At 42.2% G+C, this 24,095-nt stretch overlaps 1 protein-coding gene across 1 annotated transcript; it reads right to left on the bottom strand.

Moving 5' to 3' along the window:
* Positions 1-91: 91 nt before the first annotated feature.
* LOC149457363 (gap junction alpha-4 protein-like) lies at positions 92-23,149 on the bottom strand. Its single transcript, XM_089683849.1, has 3 exons — positions 23,040-23,149; positions 16,865-16,931; positions 92-1,388 (listed from the first exon to the last, which is right to left on the bottom strand). The coding sequence occupies exon 3, from the start codon at positions 1,372-1,374 to the stop codon at positions 361-363; it is 1,014 nt and encodes a 337-aa protein (XP_089539975.1). The 5' UTR covers positions 1,375-1,388; positions 16,865-16,931; positions 23,040-23,149; the 3' UTR covers positions 92-360.
* Between the last annotated feature and the right edge of the window lie 946 nt (positions 23,150-24,095).

Genomic DNA, 24,095 nt, shown 5'->3' with positions numbered 1-24,095 from the left:
TTCTTTTCTGGTGTGTTTATTTTTACCATGTAATGTGTGTAATGTGTCTGTTTTACATGAGGGAGGTGAAAAAGTAGACCTTGCAAAACAATTCCAATTACGCAAAATGATTTTACCACACATTTCTTGAGAATATACATGGATATTAGAAGATTAAACGATTTTAAACAATGTTTACAATTTCATGGTTGTGCATACCTATAGTGGAAAAATTTAAGTTGTTGAAGTGTCAAAATCCAGCTTTGATGACTTTTTTTTTTCTTTTAACATCTGTACAGTGCAAAATTTCTTTCTTGATAAAAAATATATTTAAATTATAAAACGTTTTAAGTCATTATGTGTCTATTTTTAATATATAAATTAGACATACTGCTTTTTTGAAATGGAACTACAAGAGCGGTTAGAAGGTTGGTTAGAGTTATGGCTGTAAACATTATTGTCCAGACTTGAGTGAATGCCATTCAGCGCCATCTCCTTCTCCGTATTATAATTGACCCAATTTTCCTTGTCAGACATTTTATAGGAAGGGCATTTATCCCCAATTATTGGAAAATACAGACATGTTTTGTCAGGCTCCGGTGCACTAGGTAAGTTATAAGTCTTGTCTTGGAACATACCGGCATCACTTTTATATGTGACTCTTGCATACTTTTTTATTTTCCGACATATGCTGTGAGCAGTTAGAAGAACCAGTTCTAGTAAGTTGAGGAATAAAGAGATGAGAGAAACAGCAAGCATGAAAAGGATGAATATAGTTTTCTCCATGGGTCTTGACACAAAGCAGTCCACCTTATGACGGCATGGAGATCTTTCACACACATAGTTTGCAGGCATCACAAAGCCATAGAGATACCACTGACCAAATATAAATCCAGTCTCAAATAAACTCTTAAAGATAATGCTTGTTATGTATGTACACATCAGTGCTCCCCTGATCTTTACTCTTCCATCCTCTTGAATTAATAATTTCTTGTGTTTCTTTTCATTGAATGGTAAGGCAGCATCCTCTTGTTGAAGTTTGTCCTCCACAATCCTGTATTGGTTTTCTTTCTGACTTAGTTTTTCTTGTTTCCTAGACAGGTAGGCAACATGACCTAAATAGAACAGAGTGGGTGTGCTCACGAAAAGGAATTGTAGCACCCAAAACCGAACATGGGAAATGGGAAAAGCTTTATCGTAACAAACATTTGGACAACCAGGTTGTTTAGTGTTGCAAATGAAGTCTGATTGCTCGTCTCCCCAAACTGATTCCCCAGCAAGGCTTAAGATCAGAAGGCGAAATATAAACAGCACCACAAGCCAGATTTTGCCAACTGTTGTAGAATGCTCCTGTACTTGGTCTAGTAACTTCTCAAGAAAGCTCCAGTCCCCCATGTTAATTACAATGTCTGCAAACGCAAATAAAATGTTATTAGTATACTCAATATATTCATTTACAAATGCCGTTTACATTGTTATGCAGTTATATTTGTATAGCATTAGCATGATTCTGTATCTGTGTGTGACTTTTTTAAGGGCTTGTTTACACCAGCAGCATGCTCGGATTGCTTTTCAAAGGGAATATATTTCATAGCCTGTTTTATCCCCCCCCCCCCCAAATTCCATAGCGTGGTTGCAGCAACATGGCCCCATCCACTTGAATGGGTTGTGTACGGTGGCCAGCAGTGCCCATTGAATGAGACAGAGGGTGTAATTCCTATCATGGCTGCAAAGCACAGAATTCTCATATTTTTCCTGCTACTGAAAACCCACAATCCATACTCATTTAACAGCCAGAAAAACATGGGCCTGTTCCATTGTGCTTTTTACATCAAGCATACTGCACAGTAAGCTCTCCAGTGCTTAGAATAATAGAGTTAGAAAGTTATAAGAGTAGAATCAACAATAATCCTAATCCCTTAACTAAATACATCTGGATCAATATTATTAATTCTTTATCCCCCATGGAGCTCAACTGAAACTATATCACTCTGTCTAGGATATGTGGTTAAATACATTTCACCCTCCATTTATTCCATAATTACTTTACACTAAACTTCACTAAACATACTGCCTATGATTTATGGGTGATCTTTTATACCTATTCTCTTGGTTGAAACTACTGTTGCATTTTGATGTACTGTACTACAATATTTTACACTTTTGTAAGGATATTCCTCGAAGGTTGCATGATAAAGTCAAAAAGCATTTCCTGCTGTTAAGAAACAGCATTCTCTTCCAGCACTAAACTGAGCAACCTTTTTGTTCTACCAGCTGACTGTTCATTGCCAGTAAGGTCTGACTCCTGTAAGGCCTGAAAGTGACTCATACATACAGCTACTCACACAGTAGGGTGTAACTAAAGCAAAGCATAAAACTGCTATGGGGCCAGTGGTGGACATATCAGCTGTGCAGCAGATGCACAGGGGCCTCTGAGATTTTGGGGCCGATTACCACTATGGGCTGCCCCTGCTTATAACTGGCCTTAAGCTGGCCATAGACAGTTAGCTTTTTTCTTTGCTCAGCCAGTGGGCTGAATGAAAAATGCAAACAAACCAGGTGGATGGAGTAATTCCTTCCACCAGGGCATTGTATTCTGACAGCAATTGTGACACCAATTGCCTGCAGCCGCTGATCAACAATCATCTTCCAGCATTTCACTTCAACAGAAGTTGATCATATTCTCGACCTCTGATAACCAGGGGCAGCCACACACAGATCAAAAATTTGTTAGTCCCTGCTGAACCAGCCAAATTTCGATCAATGTATGACCAGCTTTAGAATCTTAGTAGCCAGATGATGGCCAAGGAACTAAAGTATGTCATGGACATGCTAGCTTCAGCTGAAGATAGCCTATCTTAACTGTGGCAGGGTTTGTCAAGGAGCAGGTTCCAAGAAACTGGTGGTCTACTCCAGGGCTTCTGATGGTGGAGATGGGTTGGATGCTTCTCACTTCCAGGTCTCTACCCCAGTTACTATTAGCCAAGGAAAGGTGAGCCAAAGACTTCAGCAGGGTGGCAGCCACTGGAATGATGAGTGGTGGATCAGTACCACACACAGTCTACGAGGGACTGAGTACAGCACACCATACAGGGGTCCCAGGGGACTGTACAGCATGCAGGATTTGCAGGAACATGTTATGGCTCAATGTACACAATTTCCAGAGACAGGTAAGCAGAGTGCATAGCAGAACTTTCAAGGACAGGGTACTGCTCAGTATGCATGATTTCTAGGGGCAGGTGTGCAGAGTGCACAGCTGACCTTCCAAGGCCAGGGTACCACTCAGCATGAAATATTTCTAGGAACAGTAGAGCAGAGTGCAAAGTGGACCTTCCTGGGACAGGGTACTATTTAACATGTAGGTTTACAAGGGACAGGTAACCATATTGAACTGTGGAACTTCCAGAGACAAGGAATCAGAGCTTGGCAAATGTGGACAAACATTGCTTAGGCAAGGATGGCTGATCTTGGCACAGCTTAAATAGCGTCACTGATTGCCAGACTGGGTGGAGACTGGTTCTTTATCAGATAGCAGGTGGAATAGGGCAATGCCAAAAGTTGGGCATAGATGGATCCAATCTGCTGGTTCAGAAGGGACCAGCTGAGATTCGTTCCATCAACGGGCAGTCTGACTGTGCCCAAGTCAATTCATTGATCAACTTGTGTGCAACCAGCCTGTTGAATTTTTAGGATGAGACTACTGTTCGCAGCTATAGCCATTGTATTCTCCTGGTCCCTGCTCCCTACACTTACTGTGTTGATAGGAGAATCAAGTGATTTACTTGCCTTCCATCAAGGGTGGAATTACCCCATCAACAAATTGATTCATCTAAGGCTTGTCTAAGTCTGCCAGAAGACTACAAGAATCAGGTGAGAACAGACCATCAGTCAATGGGACCACAGGTAGCATCTTCAAAGCCTGTCAGGGCCAGGGATTGAACCTGGGCCTTCTGCAGTAAGAGGCAATGTTTCTTCTCACTGAGCCACCTGGAATGCTGAACAGCTCCCTTGACAATTCTTTGGATGATCCTGCCTTGTCCCTGTTTGTCTTGAACCTTGAACTCCTCGCTCCTCCCATGAACTTCCTATAAAAGCCATGTCCATGCACTTCCTCCTTGCCAGATTATTGTGCCTTCCCAGCCAATATCCCGCTTATCGTTCCTGCTGCTGTCTGACTATAATTTTGCCTCATCCTAATCTACTACCATTTGTGACCGACCCTTGGCTTGTGACTGACTCTGCTTCCGTTTGATCCCTAAACTGTTTGATCCGCTATTGGTGTCCAGCTTGCTCATTCCCTGGTGGGGTGATCCTGAGGTCTGCAACCTGGTAGTAACACGCAGCCAAATCCATCTCCACCATTAGGAGCTCTGGTGAAAAACGGTTAATATTAGACCCTGCACCTCAGGTGAGCCTGTGTCATTCCCAGGGGGACCCGCTGGTGTACCTATCCTGCTGGTTTCAGGTAAGCCTTACACTGCTGTAGCAACTGGTCTCTGAACCTGACCCAGACCATGACACAGCCATAGCAAGATTGTAGCAGCCCAAATATATGTAGAACTATAAGGTAACAGATCAGCTTTACAGATCTGCGACACATGTATAAAAGTATCCTGCCCGGGTTCTAGGTCTGTGGGTGGTACTTGATGGTATCTCATAGTTCTGGTGAAAAAGGAGCGGAAAGTCACATGTCCAAAGGAGCCCCTGTTTTAGAACAAATACCTTCTGACCACCAATGAGTAAGGACCCCTTTTTTCCCCACTGAACACCAATGACTGGGGGTTTTTCACTCAACACCAATGTACCAGCACCCTTTTACCTCTAAACATAAATGTAATTAATGTAAGAAATTGTAAAAAATGTAAGTAATTTATGCCAACCACCAATGAGACAGGGGAATTAATGCTGACCTCAAGTGTAACTGGTCAATTTATACTGACCACCAATATAATAAGGGAATTTACGCTGAGCACCAAAGTAAAGGGGGGATTTACACTGACCACAAATGTAATAGTGGAATTTACACTGGTTGCCAATGTAAAGGGAGGAATTACATTGACCACCAATATTTTAGGGGCATTTACACTTACCTCCAATACAATAGATGCATTTTCACTGACTACCAATGTAATAGAGGTATTTACCCTTACCATCATTACACTGAGGGTCAGTGGTGTATTTTGGTTTTGTGCTTCCCTAGGCAAGACTAAAATCGGGCACCCCACGCATCTAAATTTGTCCCATCCTTTCATCTGCAAACTCCACCCCTTCCTCTTTCCCACTAATGATGGGGCACTATTCCTCCCACTGACACCAATGATGGGGCACTATTCCTCCCACTGATACCAATGATGGTGCCCCATCATTGGTGTCAGGGGGAGGAATGGTGCCCCATCATTGGTGTCAGTGGGAGGAAGTGCCCCATCATTGGTGTCAGTGGGAGGAAGAGTGCCCCATCATTGGTGTCAGTGACACCAATGAGGGGGCACTATTACTCCCACTGACACCAATTATACATACTTCGCTGTGCTGACCCCTGCTGCAGCCCGGGCTCCCTCTTTCAGGCACAGACACTTACCCATCAGCTGTCTTCCTTCTCCAGCCGCTCTCCTCTTCACCGGCTCCAGCTGCTCCCTTACTCGATCTTCAATCTTCGCGCTGCCGCTTAGCTGAAAGCTCTGCCTCCTCGCCTGTGATTGGCCGCCTGTGTGCTTTTTCTGAGCTACAGATCTGGCAGCCAATCACTGGCGAGAAGGCAGAGCTTGCAGAGGGAGGGATAGGCTGCCCAGTGAACCCAGGGGTGTGGTCAGATTCGAGGGGCGGCTTGTCATCCCGCCCACATCAAGATCCAGGAAGATGAAGACACCGGACGGACACCCTCTGCACCCCTCCTTCAGCAGCGGCTTGTGGACCGGATCGACGTGGGACACGGAGTAGCGGACACAGGTAAGACACAGCAGCCCCTGTCCCTTCTGTGGGAAAGAGGGGGGGGGGGGCGTGGCGCTGCCACCATGCCGCCCCCCTGAAAAGTACCGCCCTAGGCAATTGCCTTGTTTGCCTTGCGGCAAATACGCCCCTGCTGAGGGTTTTGGTAGACAGTGTAAATGTCCCTGTTACATTGGTGGTTGATCTAAATGCCCTTTTAGATTGGTGGTCTGCATAAATACCCCCTGTTATTAAGGAGTCTAAGCTGACATCAGTGTGCCAGATGCCTTTATTGTGCTAAGGGGCTTACATTTTCTAGATACATTTGTGGGGAGCTTCCCATGGGGGAAAAGGGTCTGATGGTGACTGAATATGAGGGAGCCTTACATTTCAGGGGCTGGTGATGATGGATGAATATTATTAAAGCCAGGGGCTGGTTAATTTAAATCAATTTTGCAGCATAATTTGATTTTTTGTACAATATAATGTATTATTGCACTCTGTTATTGCAGAGTGAAATAATGTGCTATGGTAGTCTATATTATTGCAGTATGATATAAGGTGCAGTTGCTGATTTATAGACTTTGCTATTACAGGGCAAATGTACATCATTTTCTGTAATAGCATGATCCATTATACTGTTCAGTGTGGAATGGCTATGTGACAGTGACATATTAGGGTCAAGGTTTACCAAGGGTCTATTCACATCACTGTATGTGCATTGGTGCATTGCGAGGCTTACAATATTTTTTTCATGTAATTCAGCTTATTCATTTTGAATGGGCTGCCAAATGCAGTGTGTGCCACAATGCTCCTTCATGGTTGAAAAGGTGTGCTTTGAGTTGCGGAAGGGCACTAAGAAGGACGAGTTACTTTAACTCCATTTGCCATTTTATCTTATAAAAATTTTCTCCTAAAAATGTTCAAATCAGAAACAGAAATTAATTTTTTTGTGGAATGTTTGCACAATATGAGCAATTTCTCATCATTATTTTATCTCATAAGTTAATGAGCTATATTGTACATTTTACTTGCCATTATGATCGTAACAATTGGGCAGAATATTATTTCTGCATAGGGGCCTTCTGTCTGCCTTTGTCTGCTTCTGTACATGGCTCAGTGGCGCTGTCCAGCTAGATAATGATTAAGGAAGTATCAATAATAGTAGACATGGCAATGGAATCCGCCCATTGTCATGCGCTATCAATCAAACGCAAGGTGGACCAACATCTCAGTCACCCATCAAGCCCTGCCCAAACCGCGCACAAAAATTTCTCAGCCAATGCACATATCAGTGTGAAGAGCTTAGTGTCTGGGGGGGAGAGCCCTGGGGGTCTTTGGTGCTGGCCTCCAACAGATTTATGTAACTTTTTCTGACAGGTACATCAATTTGACATTGGCACTGATGATTTCAGTGTGGAGGCTGGATGGAATTGTAAAGGATGTCTACAACACTCTTTGTGAAATCTTCCACTGACTCCAGATCAGGCTAGCAGGCAGCACTTAAGATCAGCCAGAGTTCCCAAAACACCACTGTGATCACTAAGCAGAGCACTCTGTAAATACTGCATAAAAAGGTGTTAAAGTCAATTCACAGATGGAAATAAATAATTAAATACGGTACATGCAGTAATTAAGTAGTGGTCCAGGCATGCTGTATTTAAGAAATGTAAAAATATAATAGCCAGTTTTGAGTAGTCTCTGCCTTGTTTGTATTAGTTCTCTCAACATTAATGCATAGAAACCTACATATGGAAATCATTGGGATTGATTTGCTTAACGTATAACTAAAGGAATAGCTTTCTTTTTTTGTTTTGGAGACAGTGGAGGTGGGATAGAAAACATATAAGGTCTTTATTGTTTTCTGTGCCCTCGTTGGGGAGATACATCCTTTCTATTTGTCCTGTTTTCCATTATCATTGAAAGTAAAAGAAAATCCCAAATTTTGGGTTGTCCCCAGAACAGTAATAGAGGGGACATTTTCCAATGTGGACATTAGTTCTGGTGACCTGGGGGTCCCCAAGTGATTCCTTTAATTTGTAGAGATTTCCTTTCAATTCCTGTTTTGGCCATGGGACAGGAAATGAAGGTAAATCTCCCCGGGACACATATGGCAAAAAAATAATGATAAATAAATACAATAAAACCTAGTTTAAAAGAGCTTAGCAAATGAGTTAAAGCTTTACATTACAAAGAATACCCAATCACATGCAAGGAAGAAAAAAACGCATTTTTGCTTGCACATGATTGGATGATGGAAGTCAGCAGAGCTCTCCCTCATTTACTAAGCTCTGGAGCAACTTCTCTTGCACAATGCTCAGTCTGTGTCTTTAGTGAATCACCTCCATTACTTTTAGTAAATCCACTGCATTACATGTAGTAAAATCTATTTTCTCCTGTATATTTGCCAGATTTTTATAGACCTTTTTTGTGTATTATACAAACATATACATCATTTGTTGCAAAAAAACTCCCAATCACTCCAAACATAATACGACGTACATGTATATCATAATGGTCTGACCCCTTGTTAGAAAATATATGTCATATGTAGTGGGGATACTTTACTTTTTCACAATTATTTTTAGAGATATCTTCCCACTGACAAGTTCCCGTTGACACCATTGATCTTTTTAGCTATCTATAAGGGGGCAATTCTGCCCAGTGACCACAAATGTAATGATCATTCTTTCCACTTACCATCACACTAATGTATCAAGACTTGTAGATATAGTCATTTTCAGCAGGGGTTTCTTGACACTTGAAAAATATTGTGTTGAAAAGGTTGAGAGAGGCTACATGAAAGTGTAACCAAAGGCAAAACTTTCTTTTTCATTTTGTATAGAGTAAGGGCTGGTTCACACCAGATGTAGTCCAGTGCATATTTTGTCTGCATCAAAAATGCATGCACAGTGTTTTCCATGTATTCCAATGGCCCTAGTTCACACCAGTGCTGTCAGCTCCAGTCAGTTTCTGGTGCAGAAAAAAAGTAGAATATACTGCGTTTTTTCTGCACAGAACTGAACTGGAACATAGAAAACTGCATAAAAACTGCACCGGAGCGTGGTGTGAACTGTAAGCAAAAATGCATCCAGAGTGTGTTTTTGTGGCGTGAACTGGCCCTTAGGGAGGGTTATAACCCCTATAGGTTTTTTTTCCCATCTGTGTCCCATTGGGGAGATTTACCTTAATTTCCTGTCCCGTAGCCAAAACAGGAAGTGAGAGGAAATCCCTGCAAAGTAAGGGAATCCCTTGCCCATCCCCCGCAAGGTCACCAGAACTAGTGTCCCCATTGGAAGATTTCCTTCTAATATTTTTCTGGGGACAACCTAAAATTTGGGATTTTCTTTTAATTTCACTTTCAATAACAAATGTAAACAGGACAAATAGAGAGAGAGTGAATCTCCCTAAAGGGGACAGACACCTAATAGGTGCTCTAATACCTCTTCGCCCTATCCCAGGGGTGGGCAACTGTGTCCCTCCAGCTGCTGTAGAACTACAAGTCCCATGAGGCATTGCAAAACTGACAGTTACAAGCATGACTCCCAAAGGCAGAGGCATGATGGGACTTGTAGTTCACCAACAGCTGGAGGGCCACAGTTGCCCACCCCTGCCCTATCCAAAGCTAAAAAAAATGTTTTTCCTTTAGTTATACTTTAACCACTTAAAAACTGTCTGCCCGCTGTCATTCTCTGCAGGACATTTGTCAGCAGGTTCTGGCAAATGATTTTTGGCCACGATTCTTGTGATCTCCTTCAATGAATGGAGAAGCAGAGCTGTGCCTGTATTTGTAAATACACACACAGGATCTAGCTGAATCTTCTCTCCCTGGAGCCTTTTAATTCCAGGGAGGAGAAGAAAGACACAACATACATGAGTAAAAGCAGCACATTTGCACCTGCACAACAGTAAGATACATATTAGCCCCTTGATTGCCTTTTGTAAACCTTTGATTGCCCCAGATGTTAACTCCTTCCTGCTCAGTGTCATTACACAGTGTCAGTGCTATTTATTAGCACTGATCACTGTATTAGTGTCACTGGAGATGTCAGTGACAGTTAGTCAGTTTCCACTCAGTGTCAGTTAGTGTCAGAATGCCCACCACAGTCCCACTATAAGTCGCTGATCGCCACTACTACTAGTATATAAGAAAAAATAATTACAAATTCCAGAATATATACCGCCATTGGTAGATGCTATAACTTTCATGTAAACCAATTAATATACACTTATTGGGATTTTTTTTTACCAAAGACATGTAGCAGAATACATTTTGGCCTAAATTTATGAAGAAATTTAATTTTTTAATGGAAATGTTTTATAGCAAAAATATAGTTTTGTTTTTTTTCCAAAATTGTCACTTTTTTTTGTTTATAGCGCAAATAATAAAAAATGCAGAGGTGGTCAAATACCACCAAAAGTAGGTTCTATTTGTGGGAAAAAATGGCATACATTTCATTTACAGTATGTACAGCGTTGCATGATCGTACAATTGTCAGTTAAAGTAACACAGTGCCATATCACAAAAAATGGGCTGGTCATGAAGGGGTATAAATCTTCCAGAGGGCATGTGGTTAGGTAAATACGAAATATCTTTCTAAATGTCAAATATTGAATGAAAATAATATAAAAAAATCACACACATATATAAATACCCTTCTTCCACCAATAAAAAAGACAACGTTGTAGAAGGATATGTATATGTGTGTGATTTTTGATACTATTTTCATTCAATATTTGACATTTAGAAAGATACTTTGTATTCACCTAGTTTAATTTAGTTGTTTTGGATATACCATGTCCTGTGACAGCAGCTTCCCTTTAACTGGTATTCCAGTCACCTTTTTTCTTTTGTGTTAATACATATGCCCCAGGGACCGCACTGACATCGACTGACATCATGAGTTGGCATATTTTTATCCATTTTACCTCTTTACTAGCAATATAAACTGACAGTTCTAATTCTTCTCCACTGTATCCATCCCACTGCATATTGCATAAGATAAAATACTGCATGGTTTCATGAAATAAATACCGCATATTTTGGAAAAATACCGCATGCCGTATTTTAGAAGTTTTTTTTGTGAATGCTTTTGAAAAATGCTAAGCAGTATTTTACTGTATTGCTTAACGTGGTAGGCACCGCTTTGTGAATGGAGCCCAGAGTGTCCTGTTGGGCAGATGTCTAAAGTTCATTAAGGCCTGGTTCATACTAGTGCGATTTCAGATGCAATTTGAATTACACAAAATTCCATATCAATGGTGTCTGTTCACATCAATGCAAGTCAGCATCGAAGTTGCATCCAAGTAGCACAACAAAATCGCACTGAAAGTTTCATCAAAATCATATTGAACAGTGTGAACTTTTCCAATAATAAAATTGAAGAACTAGCTTAAGATTTTATCTATTTTAAATCGCTATACTATCCATACATTTGTCTTGTTGATTCTGTTTCCTTTAAGAAGCCATGGGATATTGTTTTGGGAAAGGCAAAGAACAAGCACCTTTGTGGTATTGCTAAGTGCCAGTTCCTCTTTATTATTTATGGCGCTTTTGTTTTTTAGCGAGTCAGCTCCAAAACCTGTATAAATACATCATATCCTTCCTGAACGAGAACTTTGTAAGCATGGAAAGGAAAGACAAATCTCAGTTCTTATCGTGTTCTGTTCAGCAACAAGTTTTGTTACAGTTTTGCTGTCAGGATAAGCTTTCTTTTCATTAGTCTAGACCAGTGGTGGGCAACCTTTTTTTTCAACTGAGCCAAATCTTGCCAAAACCACGATTGAAATTTATTTTGAGAGCCACATTTTTAAAACTGAAAATACATAGGCTGGTACACTGTTTTTAGTTTCAATAAGTTTTTATAGTAATTCATCCCCCATATAGTAATTCATCCCCCATATAGTAATTCATCCCCCCTATAGTAATTCATCCCCCATATTAATTCATCCCTCATATAGTAGTAGTAAGTAAATAGCAAGTAGTAAGCCAAGTCCCCCCTGTGTCAATTCACTTACCTTTGCTCCGCGCGTTCCTCTCGCCGTGTTCCCGCGCCGTTCCGGTCTTCAGGGCGGACTGTGAGAAGAGCCTAGCTCCTCTCACGTTCGTCACGCTGCCCCACCTACACACATCCTGACAGCCAGTCACTGGCTATCAGGATGTGAGTGGCAGTGAGACTGGCCAATCATTGCATTTGAGCGCGCTGCCCTGGCTGTTTTTTTTTTGGATCACGCTGCAGAGTCCCTGCCGCCCGAGAGGAGGAAGGGGAGCAGGCGCCCGGCACACAAGAGCCGCATTAAAGCGTGTAAAGAGCCGCATGTGGCTCGCGAGCCGCGGCTTGCCGACCACTGGTCTAGACCAAACACAGTCAAAAGATATTTCATATACAATTTTATTTGGCTGTAATTGCTTTGCAAATCATCGTCTGTGCATGTGCAGAAGCTTTAAACTGAAACTTGCCATGCAAAAAAAATATAAGGGATGTTCGTTCTGATCTCTTTCTAAAAATGTCATTTGATTGGCTGTTATGCTGACTCATTAGTTTTAATGCTCTTAGGCATTGATTTAATAAAGGCAAAAAGGGTGTTTGCATTGCAATGGAAGTTGCACTTTGTAAGAAAAATTTCCCCAAAGCTTAATGAATAAGATGAAGATCTGCTGATGTCCATTATCCAATCATGTGCAAGCAAAAAAATGTCATTTCCTTTTTGTTTTTTTTATTGCACATGATTGTGTATTCTTTGCAAAGTGAAATTTCACTATATTCACTAAGCTCTGGGGATATTTCCTTTGTAATGTGCAAAAAATGTCATTTCCTTTTCAACTCTTTTGACTTGGAACATACATGCAGGTCTGGAAATTTAGAACCCCTTATCTGTATGTTTGTTTCAGGTCAGGATTAAAAGGTATTGAAGACTGACACCTTATTAAAGTGGATTGTGTCTATTTAATTATTATACAGGATTTATATAGCGCCAATAGTTTGCTCAGCACTTTACAATATAACGGGAGACAATACATTAACAATAAAGTTCAATATAAGAGGGTTAGGAGGGCCCTGCTCCTTGGAGCTTACAATCTAGGAGTAAATATTATTATTATTATTATTATAATACAGGATTTATATAGCGCCAACAGTTTGCTCAGCGCTTTACAATATAATGGGAGACAATACAGCAACAATACAGTTCAATACAAGAGGGTTAGGAGGGCCCTGCTCCTTGGAGCTTACAATCTAAGAGTGTAAGCTCCAAGGAGCAGGGCCCTCCTAACCCTCTTATATTGAACTGTATTGTTGCTGTATTGTCTTCCTTTATTTGTAAAGCGCTGCGCAAACTGTTGGCGCTATATAAATCCTGTATAATAATAATAATAATAATCTAAGAGGGAGGGGCTGGTGGTACAAAAGGTAATAACTGTGGGGGATGAACTGATAGGAGGAGGAATAGAAGATTTGGTTATTAGCTGAAGGCAGGATAGGCTTCCCTGAAGAGACAGAGTTTCAGAGATCACCTAAAAGTGAGCAGAGTAGGCGATAGTCGAATAGGTTGGGGTAGAGAGTTCCAGAGGATGGGGGAGGCTCTAGAGAAGTCCTGAAGATGAGCATTGGAGGAGGAGACAAGAGAGCTAGAGAGCAGGAGGTTGTGGGAGGAGCAGAGAGGACGGTTTGGGTGATATGTGGAGACAGGATTGGTGATGTAATTCGGGGCAGAGTTATAAATGGCTTTATATGTTATTGTTAATGTTTTGAATTGTATTAGTTGGATAATGGGATAAATATAGAGGAGGCAACTGATACTATGGCAGGCCATAAATGATTCATTTTCTTTCATTCATTCAACCAGCAGATCGAACAAAGGAAAATTAATCAATTCCCTTATCCACACATTTGAGGTGGTTGGGGGAATCCCTCCCGCAGAGCTATTGAAGGAGACTTCCCCGCTGTTAGAATACACTCATCAGCACCTTCGGCTAAATCCAATGGAACTGATTGAGCTAAAATTTTCCAACAAGCTGGTTGTACAGAAGTCGATCAAGAGATTGACTTCTGTACAACCAGCCTGCCCATAGATGGATTAAAATTTGTCTGGTCCCTGCGGAACCATCTGAATTTCGATCCATCTATAGCAGGCTTAAGTCATTTTGGCAAGCTTTGGACAAACCTGAGCTATCACCTTGATTTCCTGCCTCTTCCTTTTTGATCATTATTAAACCACCTCCACCAATTTTAAATTGATATCAACATTTTCCTTGAATCATATCCCTCAAACTCCTATGTTGCCATTCTTTATACTCATATGTTGTCACTTCTGCATTTAATAAAGTTTAGCAGGATTTAAAGTGGTATTTAAGCCATTTTTTAAAAAAAAAACAGATAGGCAGGGTTTTTATAACCTTAGCGATCTCTTCTGTCATATATGTCTCCTGCTGGCTGTCAGCAGTAATGTGATCTAAGCCACAAACGTGCAGCTCAGACCATGTTTATGGCACCTGGTCCATACATTAGATTTGTGTTATTAAAGTGGTTGGTAAGGCTGAAGAATTTTTACCTTCCTGCATTCTATGCAAGAAGATAAAAAACCTTCTCTCTGCAGCATCCCCCCCAGGCCCCGCTAATACTCACCTAAGCCCCCTGTCAATCCAGCAATGGTCACTGGTGTCTCGGCTATCCAGGGACTCCCTCTCCACATTGACTGAGAAAGCAGCATGAGCGATTGGCTCCTGCTGCTATCAATCACAGCCAGTGAGTCAATGAGAAGAGAGAGGGTGTAAATGGACACACGGAGCAGCAGCTGCGGAGTGCGCATGCTTGGGTGCTCCCATAGCAAGCTGCTTGCTGTGGTGGCACCTGATAGGAGGGTGAGACCAGGAGCGCCGGCAGGGGACTGGAGAAGAGGAGCATCCAGGCTGCTTTGTGCAAAACCAGTGCACACAACAGCTAAGTATAGACATTTTGTTGTGTGTTTTTTTTTTTTTTTTTTTTTTTTTTTTTTTTTTAAGCCTTTTGAAACACTTTAATGTGACTTCCATGAGCATGCATAGAAGTGAAGTCATCATGGCCCGGCCATTCAAGTGGCCACAAAGACAGAACCCAAAAGGAAGACCGGGTAATGATGGAAGCACCGGGACCTGCAGGATTGATGACAGGTGCAGCGCTGGAGGGCTTTGTTTGGCAGGTAAGTCTGTCATTAGGGGCTAGTATGCGGTGCACACTAACACATTATGGCATACTTTTTTTTTGTGGACTTTAATAACGCTTTAAGATGTTTCTGTTGTAATCTCCTCAAACCAAGCCATTCACAGACAGATCTGACCTACTGACATTTCTAACCACTACTATTAAGATCTATAACCAGGATTTTTGGCATAACAAAGGATAGTGATATTACACTGCTGGTGTCTGGGAAACCTTGAGCCTGGGTTCACACTTGATGCGGTGCAGATTTCACAGGGTTTTCTGTGTGAATGCCGTACCACATCACAATCATACCCCGTTCATGCGAACCGCTGCAGGTGTGTATGCTAAGTTAACAACTCTTCGAAATTGGTCTGCAAAACATGGTGCGATGTGCAGAATCGGATTGCATGTGTGTGAATAACCATGTGATCCGATTCCAGTGCGGACCAAAAAAAGGGTCCTGCACCTTTTTGGTGCAATTGGAGTCATACAAAATGTATGGCTCCAATCGCACCGCACACAATTTGCATGTGATTTGCACAGGAATGCGGTGCGGTTCCTGTGCGAATCACATGCGATATACCGCACCGCACAAGTGTGAACCTAGGCTTAACCCCTTCATGCTGGCCGCACGCAAATGTGCAGCCTCCCAGCGTCTGGGCCTAGATGCCAAGCGGCCGCACATTTGCGTTCATGTAACGAAAAACATAAGTGCTGAGAGTGTGCGCCCTGCACGCTCCCATCACACATGTGAGGTACTCACAGAAAGGTTCCGGTCCGCTCTTTCGATCGGGACCTTTCCTGATCATGTGACCAGCCGTGACATCACGGCGGCCACATGACACTAAGCCACGCCCCGTCCCACCCACCTCCCGGCACAGGAACTCCTCTTCATGCCGGGACGATCCAGCGTGAAGGGCTTAATAATCCTACACAGGATCCAACTTTTGCTGTGACAGATCACAAATGAATTGCATTCACTTGTTCTATAAAAATGAATTTTGTTTTAACTCGTGTTTTGTTTTTTTTTCTGCATATTTTCTGCTCTTGGAACTAATATCATCTCTTCATTCTTAGCAGATACTTTGGTGAATAAACAAATGGAAAATGGGTGACTAGGTACCCTATATGTCTCTATCAGGCTTTGAACTTGGCAGCAGTTTCCCTGCTTCTGTGGAGGAGACATTATCCAGAGATGTCCTGGAACAATGCAATGAGGCAGCCAAACCTTCAAGCATCTTAACCTAAACTGACTGAACAAATTGTGCCGCAAGGAATACTGTCAGTGTTAGATCACGCTAAAGGCTTTTTAATGCTTACTAGTGAAGCTGATAAGGGATCTTAATAAATTAGCAGCTATTGTATTGTTATCTTGACACTACTGTAAGTACCATATCATAACACATAGTACCATATCATAACACATAGTACCGTATCATAACACATAGTACCGTATCATAACTAAAATAAGTACAACAAGCCCTTTGTTATCTATATTCGTTTTGTATTTCAGACACAAATTACAGCCATAATTACCAGGATACTGCTCTTTTAAATTAGCCTCAATGAATTAAAGTGGTCGTAAGCCCTTATATATATCCAGTGAAGTGACTGGCCCCAAGTGATATTATTATTATACAGGAATTATATAGCGCCAACAGTTTGCAGAGCGCTTCACAATATAACGGGAGACAATACAGTTCTATACAAGGAAGTTAGGAGGGGCCTGCTCCTTGGAGCTTACTATCTAAGATATACCGAGATGAAACAAATCATCTTACCTGTTTATCTGCCGTCTTCTCTTCTTTACATCCATTCAAAGTCCTGAATTTATACAGCTTGTTTGAGCTGTCAGAAAACAGGGGAGCTGAAGTTACACACTGCAGAGCTAAGTCAAAAGAGCTCTAAGAACTGATTGGAAGGAAGAGACATACTCTCCTTCACACTGCACACAAGAACAGATCTGAGTCTGTCAATCTTTTTTCTCTTAGTGTTAGGAAAACTTGTCAGAAGCAATTTATGCTGATAGCAGAGGAACGAAGCAGCAGATAGAAATGGCACTATGGGGTTGATTTACTAAAACGGGAGTGTGCAAAATCTGGTGCAGCTGTGCATGGGAGCCAATCAGCTTCTAACTTCAGCTTCTTCAATTAAGCTTTGACAATAAAACCTGGAACTGATTGGTTTATATGCAGAACTGCACCAGATTTTACACTCTCCAGTTTTAGTAAATCAACCCCTTAGTGCTCTTTATTGAGATCAGTACACACTATAGTAGGATATACTTTGTTCATATTTTATGTCAGAAGTTTACAACCACCTAAAAGTAGCATCTGCCACTGCTATATTTTAGTGACCGTTAAAGTGTTTCTAAACGTTAATTTTTTTTATTTTTGAACAATAAAAAACATGTCTATACTTACCTGCTGTGTACAGTGGTTTTGCATAGAGCAGCCTGGATCCTCCTATTCTCGGGTCCCCCGCAGGCTGTCCTGGCCCCTCCCTCCTGTCGTGTGCCCCCACAGCAAGTAGCTTGCTATGGGGGCACCCGATGCTCTGTGTGTACATTCACATGGAGCCATGGCTTGGCCCCACCCCCCTCTCTCCCCTCATTGGCTGACTGGCTGTGATTGACAGTAGCTGTCTCAGCCAATGAGGAGGTGGAGACCTGGAACAGCCGAGGCTGTCATTTGCATGGCTGGATCGCGATGAGGCTCAGGTAAGTATTGAGGGGGCTGGGGGCACTGCTGCACACAGAAGGGCTTTTACCTTCATGCATAGAATACATGAAGGTAAAAAACCTTCAGCCTTTACAACCACTTTAGAAACACAAATCTAATGTACCACAGTTTACTGGTCCTTAGATATGACAGCTGTATTCGTTATCTCTTTTTATTAAGACTAGGTACATTTTCTGCAAGTACAGAAAATAAACATGTTGACCCTGTCAGAAACCTTATGTACCAGGGGCGGACTGACCATTTGGAAACTCGGGCACTGCCCGAGGGCCTGGAGTCAGCAGTTGGGGGCCCCATGAGATGCCCCTGGTACTTTTTTTTTTCATTGGCTTTTTTGAGTTTGGGCAAAGACACGGACCCCATGATCCCCTGGGGTCAGTAGGGTGCCCCATGAGATGCCCCTGGTACCTTTTTTTTCATAGGCTTTTTTGAGTTTGGGCAAGGACACAGTGGCCCCATGATCCCCTATTGCCCGGGGGCCCCATGAGTTGTCAGTCCGCCCCTATTATGTACTTATAACTTCCTGTGTACCGAACTGAAATCTCAACAATATTATCAGCTTCCTCAGCTACATTCTGTGAACAACAGAGCACTAGCCCTCTATGTAATGGAGATGAGGAGGAGGTGTTTTGTAGTCCATACTGGGAGAGCAGCCTTGAGTGACAACCTGGCTTTGCCATAGATACAATACAATAAGTACTGTTATTATTAGAATCACAAGGTGAAAATAAAGGGAATTTATTTAGGTTACCTATCTCTAGAAACTGGTAAGCTGCAATATATTACATTTTAATTCTTTGACTTTAGATATGCCTTAAAGCAGAATATACCCCAAAACAAAAATTATTATATAGCAGCTTACCAATTCTTAGATGTGGTGGCTGCATTAGTTTTCTTTTTTGTTTTTTTTTCCATTTATTTTACACTGGTGATCCGGCTAGTAAGTATAATGGCACCGACCCCAGACTGCACTTGGGTACTTCCATTTAGAATACCGCTTCCCTGTCTGATTACCGACAACAGGCACCACAGCCGACCATACAAGACTAGACAACACCAGTCTTGAAGTAAACCAGGAGGTAGACTAGTTTATTTTAACACAGATACAAGATATATACACTCAAGGGAACAATCCCCCCTCCCTGCATAATGACACAGGGTGGGGCAATCTACATTTAGTAACAAGAGTCAGTCCCATGGAGAGGTGGGGCTGCTGGAGACACCCCCCTCCAAGTCAATACACATAAACACATACATCCCATAATAGTTTGCTCCCAAGCCAGACACACAATAGAACAATGGGATGCAACCACATAACATCAAACAATCAACAACCCCCCACCCCATTATTAGGACAGATCACCCTGTACCCTAACAGGCACAGGATGATTTACACATAAGAGGGATACGGAGAGCTGAGACATGGGTCTCCCCAACTCTCCAAAGTGAGCAGGGTTCCATGGGCTCCCAACCCAATATGACTCTCATCACATATCTTCCCTTTCGGCAGGGGACTAACACAGGAGGAGACCCCAGATGGGTTGTCTCCGAAGTTAATCTGTACTTCCAGTCCCCCAATGTCAGCACCCACACAGTACCCCAAGCAAATGGTCCCACACAGAGCATTACTAACCCAGCCAACCTCTGCCTCTCTCGTAGAACATACCTGCCACTGGGGAGAGGTACGGACTGGTCTTTCTCCCTGAAGTCCTGTCATCCGCTGGAGAGAAGATAGGGTGGCTGGGCTGACTCCAACATGCTGTTGGGGATCTGGGCCGACTGCCCAGCATCCCTGGGGTATCCAGGTGGTGACTGTAGTCTCATCCACTTTGACTTGATGGACATCCCTCAGTGTTCTCAAAGCAAGGTTGACATCCTCCTGTCCCAATGCCAGACCCTTTTCTGGGGTTGTTTCAGTGGAGACCGAAGTCTCAGCCACGGACATCAGCTCAAGCTGAAGTTGTGAAGTGCTGATTGCATCCTCTTCCTGTAGCTCCTGTGGTGCTGATTGTTGTGGGCAGAGGTTAACAATGCCATGCCCTGATGCCAGCTCTTCTGCTGGAGGCACACTGACTGGTTCCTCCTCAGCAGAAAAGTCAATCAAATCCCCAGTGTCTGGAACTGGCGTCTGGGGATAGGGGTTCACCATCTCCTGACCGTGGAACCCAGAAGATGTTACCAGTGCTGGGTAGAGGCTAGCAGAGCTCGGCCCTTTTTGTCAGCACTTCAGGTTTGGGGACATCAGTCTCTGGAATGTCCACTGCCGATTCTTAGGCATGCTGCTGAACATGTTTTAGCAGTTGTCCGTATGCCCTTTTCAGATGCTGTTCTTTTATCAGCAGGTATTCCAGGTCTGGTTCAAGCTCTGAGACCCCTGTGAGACCGAACATAGCCTCTCTGTCTTCTTGCAGGTCCTCAAGGGTAGGTTCTCCTTCATCGCCAAACACAAAATGATCTGTAAGGCTCTCCCACAGCAATCCAGGGCCACAAAAGTCATATCCCTCCAGAGAGCATTCTGTTGTCACCCCTAAATATTTCTGCTCCGCGTGCCATTGCAGAGTCCGATATCGGTTGTCCAGCTCTATCTCCTGCTGGACCAGCCTGTCCAACTCAGTCACCCATTGCCCCTAGGGTCATTTTCCCAGGAATGGCATCCGTAACTTCCGTTGGTCCTGGGCCTGTTCCCCTGGGGTTGGATAGCACTTGCCCTTGTCCATACCATTAACCTGGAGGGCTCCACTCCAAAGCACCACCGAATCTGCTGCCTGAGCTCTAGGTACTCATCCACAGACACAGTCCTGGGGTATGTTGTAAGAACAATCCACAGCAGCCCCGGGAACTCTGATGCCAGGTCCATATCTTCACTGGGGTGACCGATGTCTACTTTCCTGATCTTGAATCCCAGTGGTGGTTTGGACGTGTTCACAGCCAGGAAACACAATCTCACCACCTGCCACCAATGTAACGGCACCGACCCCAGACTGCGCTTGGGTACTTCCGTTAGAATACCGCTTCCCCGTCTGAACACCGACAACAGGCACCACAGCCGACCAAACAAGAATAGACGACACCAGTCTTGAAGTAAACCAGGAGGTAGACTAGTTTATTTTAACACAGATACAAGATATATACACTCAAGGGGACAATCCCCCCTCTCTGCATAATGACACAGGGCGGGGCAATCTACATTTAGTAACAAGAGACAGTCCCATCGGGAGGGAGGGTTGCTGGAGACACCCCCCCCCCCCCCCCACCAAGCCAATACACATAAACACATACATCCCATAATAGTTTGCTTCAAAGCCAGACACACAATAGAACAATGGGATGCATCCACATAACATAAAACAATCAACAACCCCCTAACCCAATATTAGGACAGATCACCCTGTACCCCTAACAGGCACAGGGTGATTTACACATAAGAGGGATATGGGAAGCTGAGACGGGTCTCCCCACCTCTCCAAAGTGAGCTGGGTTCCATGGGCCCCCCAGCCAAAGTGACTCTCATCACAGTAAGTCTATTATTTTTCAACTTACTTTAACAGACAAAGCTGTCCACCAAAAGTGGCTGTTATAGTGTTGTGACAAATCACCACTTACAGGGGTGTTTACCATAGTTACTTTTTGTTAACTTGTAAAACCTTTACCCAAAAAGAAAAAACTTGTTTTAGCTGCTTAAAAAGTTAGCGGACGTTTGGCTATAAATCAGTAGCTATATCCATCTAAATTTGCTAGTACATCCAAGATTACCCTCTCGACAGACTGACAATTCTACTGTCCAAAGATGTTTCCAATGCTCCTCCATCCAGCATGGAGACACCCTAAGATACGAAGTGTGCTGCTAGCTGAATCACCAGGTCAAAACACTGAAAAAAAGTCTAAAAAAGAAAATTAATGCAATTTCCACATTTAATGATTGGTAAGCTGCAATATATTCAATTGTTTTTAGATTTAATATTACTTTAAGGTGCTCATACACAAAATAATATTGGTTTATTTATATGCTTTGGGCAGTAGTCAATGAGATCATAAGAACCAACTGCACAGTATGATCTCATAACATCATTATGTGATTGCAAAAAGCTAAATATGTTAGTCTTTCCATTGAAAACAGTGGTGTTTCGTCATATGAAAACTGAACTGAAATTAAAGAGTATGTAAACCGAAAATTCCATCTTCCTGATATGTGCCTGCTCTACAATGTACTTGTATGAAAAATGATCCTGTTCTCTTTGTATTGCTTCCTTTGTGGTAAATCCCTGGTGTTCATGTCACTCCCTCTGCATTCCTATTGAAAACTGACCACACTAAGCATGAAAGCACAATGTGATCAGGTTGCTAGCTGTGCTGCTGTCCTCCAATGTTCAGATTTCTGCTACCCCCCCCCCCTGCCCTTGGCATGGCCTTTTACTTTGAAGATCAATGTGCTGCTGTTTCTCCTCCCTGAGCTCTTTATGCAGCTAAGAACAGAGGAAATGTGATCACTTATAAAAAGGGGAAAAGAGGTGTTTATAATGTTTTTATATCTATACACAAATGTTTTGCATTTAATTTCTATTTTAAACTGAATGTGTTGTTTTACATAGTGAGGGTTCACATATACTATAAATAAAACTGCACCACTAGACATCAAACATAGCAATCAGTAAGCATTTTTAAATAATAATACTAAGCAGCATAATTAAATTTGAATCTTTTATATATTATAGATTTTCATTGAGTTCATGCTTAAGAGAGGTGTACAGCTTTTGGACAGCACAAGTATTTTCAACCCAATACTGTGTTGAAACATTGGAGGGCATTGAGATGGCAAGCATTTTATATCCATCTATATGGTAAACCCTTGTGTTTTTTTTTAAACAGTACAGTAACTACAATAACAAATTGTATATATGAAATTAATTGGCATTACTATGTATGTGCATATAGAAATATACATTTCAATATATTACATTTGATATCCATACACATAGATATGTTATTTAAATTTTAAAAAAAAACGGATAAATCATGTATATGTTTTTAGTGGCAGTGCTGACCTCTATATAAATGCATGTGAACACTTGTTATATTTTCCAGCTACATTGGTACTAACTTCCTGAATCAGTGTTACATGCTGCCTCTGTCTATCCGCTGTTCAGGGAATGTCACTACTATCCACAATATGTTCATTAGAAAAAAAATGTAGAGAATGAAATGTTTAGAACCGACTTACCTCTTTTGAAGTTTTCTTTGTATTGAGAAAGGACAGGTAGTAAATTGTAAAGTTCTCCAAAATTACATTGTTCTTAGTGGAAGTCAGATTTAGTAAAGGCAGAAGATTTGTGAGAGCAGGATGCTGAGAGGAGGAGCAGGGAGAATAGGGCAGGACGTGATTTAACTCATTGTCTGTAAAACTGAGCTTCATAAAGGAATGCTTTCATGCAGATATCAAGTCATTTCCCGTCCTCATTCTATTTCCTACTATAAGGTACCTTATCAATCTTTAGAAATAAAGGTAACGTGCTGTGCATTGCTATCTAAAAAAATGGTTTATGAAGATTTTAATAGATAATGGGAAGTAATAACATAAGCATTTGAATTTAGTCAAGATGAACGAGTTGATGATAATGATGTCTAATACGCCCCATATTGAGTGAAGAGAATATTGTAAGGTATTGAATCCAGTGCCACCCTCTTTTTTCCAAACTGAGCAAGTCAGCGACAATACAATCATACAATCCATTTGAAACCTTTTTGTCTGTAGTGGCTGGGCGGATAACTGACACATTTCATATGACCTCAACTACTGCTTAGGCAGATCGGGTCTAATAAATACAATTTAGTAAGGTCTGAAAATCCTTGATGACTTCTAAGTACTTCTGGTTGTAATGCAGACCGTAAACCTCCATTAAGCTAGGGCCTACTATTAACTCCCATAAATAGTCTAGAAAACCAGTTCTGCACCTTCTTCCCCCAGTCCTGCCTCCTGGCTACAGTGGGCGAGGAATGTTCTCCCCACACCTGTTGTCACAATTTGAAAACAGTGCAGCCGTGCAGGGCTCTGCCCAAACAGCTGCATCACTCATTCACAGTTTCCTGTGAATACATAGACTACAACTACTGTGAGCCATTGCAGCTGACACCTTGTAGTTCTCAATGAACTACATGGGCACTGGTGAGCACTCTTAGTTCATTGACCTACCCGTTTCCAAGTAACTGCCTGCCCATACAAAGTACGGGCAGACCGCTATCCTGACAGTCTGAAGTAGCCTCCCACATGGAAGAAAAA

The sequence above is a fragment of the Staurois parvus genome, unplaced genomic scaffold (genome assembly GCF_062004578.1).
Source record: "Staurois parvus isolate SC_StPar_1 unplaced genomic scaffold, SC_StPar_1.0 ptg000324l, whole genome shotgun sequence".
Taxonomy (NCBI): Eukaryota; Metazoa; Chordata; class Amphibia; order Anura; family Ranidae; genus Staurois; species Staurois parvus.
The sequence above is the reverse complement of the archived record's forward strand: the minus strand, read 5'-3'. Positions and strand labels throughout refer to the sequence as shown.